Source organism: Berghia stephanieae, chromosome 1 (genome assembly GCF_034508935.2).
Source record: "Berghia stephanieae isolate SIO BIC M18660-M18661 chromosome 1, UCSD_Bste_1.3, whole genome shotgun sequence".
Classification (NCBI taxonomy): domain Eukaryota; kingdom Metazoa; phylum Mollusca; class Gastropoda; order Nudibranchia; family Aeolidiidae; genus Berghia; species Berghia stephanieae.
Genome location: NC_088360.1, coordinates 21,539,363 through 21,547,871, shown reverse-complemented (window position 1 = coordinate 21,547,871; position 8,509 = coordinate 21,539,363). Strand labels below are relative to the sequence as shown.

Below are 8,509 nucleotides of genomic sequence, written 5' to 3'. Positions count from 1 at the left end.
AGATCTAGGGCGAAAGAGGACAAACCAAGTGACCTCCTGGCCACCTTGGGAGGTCAAAATCCCCCATCCGGTACGAAACCCTGTCTATTATTCTCAATAAAACAAAAACCAAACAAACATCCGAACCTAAAGTTCTATAGAGTTAACTTTAACCCGCCCAGACTTACTACCAGTTTAAAACGACGTAAAATATAACAAATTGAATTCAATACAATTTCAAATAGTTGTGTCATATATCAATAAATAAATAAATTAAAGTCATAAATGAATACATCAATAAATGGATCACGTGACATAAAAAATAACAGAAAATGGCGATGAAATGAAACAATCCCAAAAGATGTGTGAGTCGCTCTAGAGAAATGGTAGATATGTCGATGGAAATTATTCTCAGATATGCAGGGATGCCCTTTAACAAAAACAAAAACAAAACAAAACAAAAAATGTCTGAAATTTTTTCACGTAAAAATCAAATGGAACTATTTCGTGCAAATCTTGTCATCTTCAAATGGTATCAGCCTGAAATCACAGGAAAGGACAATTCTCCATCTGGCTCCCCCTTAATTGTTGCCTTTAGCTGGCTATTCATTTCATCCTTGAAAACAACACCAATAAAAAACAACAAAAAAATAAAAACAAAACAAAGTAAACCACCCCCCCCCAAAAAAAAATAATAAATGAATTAAACAAACAAAACCAATTCCAAGTCCATAGAATAAAAAAACCCCACAAAAAACAAAATCAAAATCAAAACAAAACTTTAAGTAATTTTTGTGACAAATTGGGGAGCAGGCACTGGTATAAGATAACGATCTCAAAAAGTTTGTATCCAATAGTGCCAGACAAAGCAAGAAAGAAAAATACAAGAAAATAAAATTTCCTCTCAAAATCAGCCTTCCTACTGCCTTGGATTTATTCAGATCGTTAAGTAAAGAAAAGAAATTGAATATTTATTTCTCAAAACAAAATTCCGAACGATTTGTCGACTTTACATGGTGACAAATCATCATCAAGTCTGGAGAAATTTCTTAATGAAACAAACGTCAAATTGTAGAAAATTGTTTACTTTTTCCCCCCTGCACCAAGAAGTCAATTTCCAATAAAATGCGACAACAAGTGTACCATTTCCTCAGCGTGCCTCAAATTTGGTGAATCAAAATGGTCTGTCTCCACCAAGCAGATTACCATGTTAGTCCCTAAGTCACCGATTACCTTGTAAGGCCATGAAATATCCACGGATCAGAACTAATCTACAACTAACTGTCAACAAGTTTCCATCATTGATTACCTTGTAAGGCCATGAAATATCCACAGATTAAAGCTAATCTACAACTGTCAACAAGTTTTCCATCACTGATTATCTTAAAAGGCCATGAAATACCCAAGGATCAGAACTAATCTACAACTAACTATCTACAACTTTCCATTGATTATTTAAAAATGATTAACTAATCCTATCGTTTTATGACCGACGTTTACATCGGTTAAAGCCACAGTTTACATCAGTAAATATACCCACCTAAACTGCTGTGTCCTATAGACAAAGTTTACATTGGTAAATATACTCACCTAAAATGCTGTGTCCCATAGACAGTTTACGTCAGTAAATGTACACACCTAAACTGTTGTGTCCTAGAGCCAGTTTACATCAATAAATGTACCCACCTAAACGGTCGTGTCCTATAGCCAACGTTTACATCAGTAAATATACCCACCTAAACTGCGGTGTCCCATATCCAGTTTACATCAGTAAATATACCCACCTAAACTGTTGTGTCCTATAGCAAGTTTACATCAGTAAATATACCCACCTAAACTGCTGTGTCCCATAGCCAGTTTACATCAGTAAATATACCCACCTTAACTGCTGTGTCCTATAGCCAACGTTTACATCAGTAAATATACCCACCTAAACTGTTGTGTTCTATAGACAAAGTTTACATAGCTAAATGTACCCACCTAACTGTGTCCTATAGCCAAAGTTTACATCAGTAAATATACCCACCTAAACTGTTGTGTCCCATATCCAGTTTACATCAGTAAATATACCCACCTAAACTGTTGTGTCCTATGGCCAGTTTATATCAGTAAATGTACCCACCTAAACTGTCGTGTCCTATAACCAATTTACATCAGTAAATGTACCCACATAAACTGTTGGGTCCTATAGCCAAAGTTTACATCAGTAAATGTACACACCTAAACTGTTGTGTCATATAGCCAGTTTACATCAGTAAATGTACACACCTAAACTGTTGTGTCCTATAGCCAGTTTACATCAGTAAATGTACGCTCCTAAACTGTCGTGTCCTATAACCAATTTACATCAGTAAATGTACCCACATAAACTGTCGTGTCCTATAGCCAAAGTTTACATCAGTAAATTTACCCACCTAAACTGTTGTTTCGAACTGTGATAAACAACAATTCGTATTTAAAATATGGCCAGAAAACTCGTCCTTCAAATGGCGATAAATGAAAATGACCCTCAAATTGTGAAATATCAAAATTGGTCTCTATTGAATTCCCAGATTTGAGAGATTTCGACAAGATGAGCGTAACTTTAATAGATCGATATTTGAAGGACGCGTTTTATGGCCAAAATTGTTAAAACTTGCTTTTTTTTAGTAGAATAGTCTTGTCATCCGATAAGAAAAGCCACCAGCATTTTTGTTAGCCAAAAATGGTTTAAACTTCAAAAATAAAATAATTAGGAAAAAAACCCCCTAACTTATTAACAACAGTGACGCTGAACAAGAATGCCAAAAAGTAGCGCTTCAGAATCATAAGGTACCATGGAGATTGAATCTAGTAATTGCTTGCTACTCCTTGGATATGACTCTAATCTATCGCAAGTAAAACTATTTCCACCATTCAAACAAACCCACCTACGAAATTGATGACGATAATTAATTTTAAAAAATGAACTACAAAAAAAAAAAAATATCTGTAAAAGCCAGTATGTACCTGATATGTGACCTCCTATCGCAACACGGTATTATGTCAGGGTGAACAAGGTTCTAAAAATAGATTTACACTTAAATAACCAGATACGTGAGATGTTTAGTTTTTAACCTGTTCACTACCGTAGTCTGGAAAAAAAAACTCATTTATCTAAACATTTGGACAGAAAACTTATACTTCAAATATCGATCGATTTAAATGACCCTCATCTTGGCAAAAACTCTTAAACCTGTCACTTCGCGAGGTCCCGGGTTTGAGAGGTTTTGCCATGATGAGGGTCATTTACATCGATCGATATTTGAAGGACGAGTTTTCTGGCCAAATTTTTTAATATGGGTTTTTAAGAGTACTGCAGATATAGCATTTGTTTTCACTGCAAGTAAAAGTAATGACAGGTTTTATATGTTGGCCTATTGAGTGACTACATTATCTACCAAATTAACTCCCTTGATTAGTGAACAACAATGACAGTGTCACACGGGACTGGTAATCACGGTGCGTGTTGTGGCTTGATCTTCTAATGAATTGTGGGATTTTGTGAGTTTAGGTCACTCGTAGAAAACACCAGGTCCTAAAATATTATTTTTGAAACAAGCGAGCTGTCCTCTCAATAGTACACACTGTGTTGGACAGAACAAAGGAACATGAACTGTGATTAATGCATTCGCTCAATAGAATCAGTTTTAAGCGTCTAAAACACCCCTACACAATACCAGTCTAAAGCGTTGGTCACATATTTCTAGCTACAGACCTATCTGCCGAATTATTGATATTTCCTTTTTTTATTTCTCTTCTACCGATTTTTCTCCTGTCAATTTTGAAAATGAATCCGGTCTAACATCATTTCGATAATCTCGTTCACTTTCTACGAAAGTCACACAATTATTACTTGGCTGTTGAATTATAATTTGTTTTCAATCTATGGCGGGCAAACTCAATAGAAGATAACGTTGGATAGAAGCTGATGCAGGTAGCGTGACGTAATAGTTCTGAACATGCAGGATGTATTCATTCCGATCCTTTTCCCTGTTTTGATCTGCTACGGGTCTAGAATGACCCACAACGAGGCACAACCTGTGTTTTGTTGTCCCCCAATCTATAGAATGGCTACCAGTTTGAAATCTTTGCGAAGAACACTTCACCATCGTGAATAGTCACAGTTTATTGCGGTGCATTTCGGTCCGTGCGGCGTACACAAGCAACGATTACATTTGATGAAGTAACGCTGGCCCACTTTAAATCGCCCACAAGGTTTGTCTTCGGGAAATGGGGACTTTATTTTAACCGGTTTGTTACGAATAATGGGCATCTTAGGGGGTCTCTGGAATGGCCTCCCTTGGTCAAAATCCATGCTTTTCATATCTCTTGGTCGGAAATGAGGCACCGGTGGTTTGAGACATCTCTTCTCATCACAGTGCTTCCGGCCATGGTAATCGCATGAACAGCGCTTACACCCGTCGAGCCATTTACTTCCGGGGTTACATTCAGTCACAATGACCGTTGTGTGTTTCTTGTTTCCGGTTTTGTTTTGTTTGTTGTAGGGATTATATAGGTCATTCCTGTCCCTGTCGATGATAATTGACGGCTTTCTAGAAGAGTCATAGGGAAGGTCCATAGTTTTGTCGTCAGCGGATTCGGCAGATGCGTGGCCAACTTTTGTATCTTCGCTCCGCCACGGAAATCGACTGTGAGACTTCAATCTCTGCCATCGATCAACCGTTTTCTTTGAAGCGGATATGACGCCATTGTCCTCGTCACTTCCGGCTTTGTTCGAGTGCTGATCTCGGACTTCTGTTGATTCCGAGTCTGATACAGGCTCGATGAGGAACGGAAGTGGACACGATTCAGACCGCCGACAGAGAAGAACTCCGCTGATTTTGCATTCACAAATTTGACATTGACTTTCGTCGTACCACGCATGACCTGTCGGAGAAAAAAAGAAAAAAATGATTTTTTTCAAATTTGGTGTCACAAATCATGAAACGAAGAACGATGTTATTCAAATAGGAATCTGTTGTCGTATATGTAATCCAATATGTAACCTAACGCCCGGATACGGTGATTTGTCGGGATAGCAAGACGCTTTAGAAGGATTTGGAGCTTAAAATTACTTGAAATGTGAAAATTTAATTTTGGTTATTTAATAAATTATATTTATTCTTCTCAACAAAGCTTAAATAGTTTATATCGACATTGTCGCTCGTTTCCCTTTTAGAGGAAAACAACTCCTTCCAATGTAATAAATTATAGTTGCTTGTTTTCACCTCTGAATTTTGTATAAAGCACCAACCACACCCTTTCTTACACACACTGATGCCAAACCGGTTGTAATAAATCTTACCTTCTTCACATCGGGTCTTATCCAATCGGAATCCATCAATTCTTGAAGCAACGAACTTGGGGTCTCCGCACGTGATGGATCCATCGCCATTGCAATAGCACCTCAGACCACCACCGTACCATCTAGCACCATATCTGAAAGGACGGACAAAAAACACAAGTTATCCCTCAACAATCACGCCCCGAATTACCTCCAGGAACTGGGCAGTTTATAAGCCACCTCGGACACTGCGGTCGGCATCAAACGACCTGTTTGAAATACCCTGGACCAAATTAAAGGCTGGAGAAAGACTTTCTCCCACTTTGCCTCTCTTACTTGGAATGAACTCCCTGCTCCATTAAGAAGATCCTTATCTCTGAACATTTTAAAAAATCGGTTAAAAACATACTACTTTCAAAAAGCCTATGGTTTGTGATCAGCTGTCAATGCTTCTTGCGTACCTGTCATGAATGTGTTGTGTTGCAAGTGTGTTAATGTGGTGCCTATGGATGTGGATGAGTGTGTGTGTGTGTGTGTGTGTGTGTGTGTGTGTGTGTGTGTGATATTGGCGTGTTTGAGGCAGTGGGTTGTGGGAGAGGGTGGCTGTTAGTGTTTATTTTTCTCTTACGATATGACAATTTTATTTGTAATGCGTCCAGAGCCTCCAACCAGGGGGATAGGCTGCGCAATATAAATGTGCATTATTATTATTATTATTACTATTATTATTATTATTATTATTATTATTATTATTATTATTATTATTATTATTATTACTATTATTATATTATTATTATTATTATTATTATTATTATTATATTATTATTATTATTATTATTATTATTATTATTATTATCATTATTATTATTATTATCATTATTATTATTATTATAATTATTATTATTACCATTAATATTATTATTATTATTATTATTATTATTATTATTATTATTATTACTATTAATATTATTATTATTATTATTATTATTATTATTATTATTATTATTATTATTATTATTATTATTATTATTATTATTATTATTATTATTATTATTATTATCAGTAAGTTAAATATATCCAAATAACATACACTAGATTTTCAAAATAGGAGAAACAAATCATTGTGCTGCTATATGGTCTTGTGGTATGACACTCGCTTTCGGAAAGGAAGGTCCTGGGTTCGAGCCTCGTTCGGCGCATAGTTGAGTCCGTGGAAAGGTTCATTTATCACATCCTCTCACCGTAGTCAGGTGTAAAATGAGTACCTGGCCTTTAGCAGGTTTGTCTCTGTCGATAAAAAAAATGTAATATCGCCATGTCTCGTTCTACATTTTACGTGTTGCTGTTGGTCAGGGACAAGTTGTGAATCGCTTTGAGCACGTTAAGTGGATAATGCGCTATATAAAAGCCCAATTTTAGTTTGTTTGCATTAATGTGAACGAGAATAATGTGCTAATCGCACAGCGCAGACCTGCCCAAAGATGCAACAACAAGAGATCATTTTTGGTCAAGTACCCACCTATGCAGATTGTACTCTAAGGGCCCTTGACACAGATGAAGAAGACTTTTCTGTCGTGTATTGTCTGGCACGTTTCACACACATTTGTTCAGATCTTTACCTAAATTTCCACCTGGGGTAGGATAAATGTTCCTCACAGTCTCAAACCGGTATGATATCAGAATGAACTAAATCCTAGAAATCCAATTTTTTTGGCGACAGAATCAAATATTCACGCTCTCCACGGCCAGGCGGAGTTGTCGTACCAGTAAGGTCGCGGGTTCGAGCCCCCATCGCCGCCGCGAAATTTTTATTCTCTATTGTCTTCTGGCACTTTTCCACTCACTTCATTTCTTGTTGTTATCAACATACCTGCCTGCTCCACTCACTTTTCTGAACTAAAAATTCACCCCAGATATGTAACTTGAGGATACTTTATATTCTCCGTGGTCAAGAATAAATACAACTCCTTACATTTCAACCCTCCACCCCCACCCCACGAACAAGTTCTTTATTTCTTATCATTTTTATCATGTGCAGCTTGATGGTCTAGTGGTATGACACTCGCTTTCGGATCGGAAGATCCTGGGTTCGAGCCTCGCTCGGCGCATAGTTGAGTCCTTGGAAAAGGCTATTTACTCACAATCTCTCACCGTACTCAAGTGTAAAATGAGTACCTGGTTGTTACCAGCGTGGTCTTTGTCTGAAATAAAAAAGTGTAATATCGCCTAACAAGCGCCATGTCTCGTTCTACATGTTACGTGTTGCTGTTGGTCAGGGACCCTTTGTAAAGCGCTTTGAGCACTTTTCGTGGATATTTTGCGATATAAATGTTCAAGTTGTTTACTTATTTATTTATTTTAAACATTCTTAATTCACTTTTCAGGGTCTGATCTAAATCTGAATCTGAATGTTACTGGAAATGGACTCCATTTTGAGTATTTGTATTCCAGGGTGGAGAGAGTTGTTGAATGTGACAGAAGCCATTTTTTTGTTTAGGCTGAAGAAAGTATTGGACTGGAACCCTCAGGGCAGAAGATCAAGGGGAAGGCCACGAGGAACATGGAGAAGAATTAAAGAAGCTGATATACAGAGAAGTGGTAAGACCTGGAATGAGATAAAAAAAAGTTGGCTCAGGATAGAGAAGGATGGAAACTGTTTGTCTGTGGCCTATTATACCCTGACCCAGGGAGAAAAAGGCAATGATGATGATGATGATGATGATGATGATGATGATGATGATGAAGAATTTAGATAATGTTCACTTGAAGTCTTCTAAATCTGTAGCGTTCACACAGGATTCTGGAAGAGCGTTCATGTCTTTGATAGTGCGTGGTGCAAATGAATACTGAGTTTGCGCCAACGGGTCCCGTTAGAGATAGACGACGATTGGGATTGTTTGGAAGCTTTAACCCTTTGCCCACTAGTCATTATGACATCCGAAATGCTATCGCCTTCTACATCTACGCCAGAATAGAAATAGAGGGTGGAGCCTACCATGATATAACATTTTATGGATCCCTAATTTCATCATATCAGTTCTGTCCACTGACAGGTGGGTGGATATCGCTTTCAAGAACTTATGTCCTTATATGAAATCCTGAGTTTTTGACCAATCAACGGATTGCTCTTTTGATAGCTCGCTTGTCAACATGAGTCAGCTCAGCCCTTGATTTATGTAAAGGCATCACATGCGGTATATGTTGTGTAACTTCAAAGACCACGGT

At 37.4% G+C, this 8,509-nt stretch overlaps 1 protein-coding gene across 4 annotated transcripts in view; it reads right to left on the bottom strand.

Annotated features, from left to right (window-relative positions):
- Positions 1-876: 876 nt before the first annotated feature.
- The window catches only part of LOC144970287 (uncharacterized), a 40,032-nt gene continuing 32,399 nt past the window's right edge, over positions 877-8,509 (bottom strand). For all 4 annotated transcript variants that reach the window (XM_078909791.1, XM_078909799.1, XM_078909776.1 and 1 more), the window contains exons 4-5: positions 5,306-5,439; positions 877-4,887 (exon numbers count right to left, since the gene is read on the bottom strand). In XM_078909791.1, the coding sequence (XP_078765917.1) occupies positions 4,103-4,887; positions 5,306-5,439 (919 nt within the window). In that variant the 3' untranslated portion in view covers positions 877-4,102. The remainder of the gene's footprint in view (positions 4,888-5,305; positions 5,440-8,509) is intronic.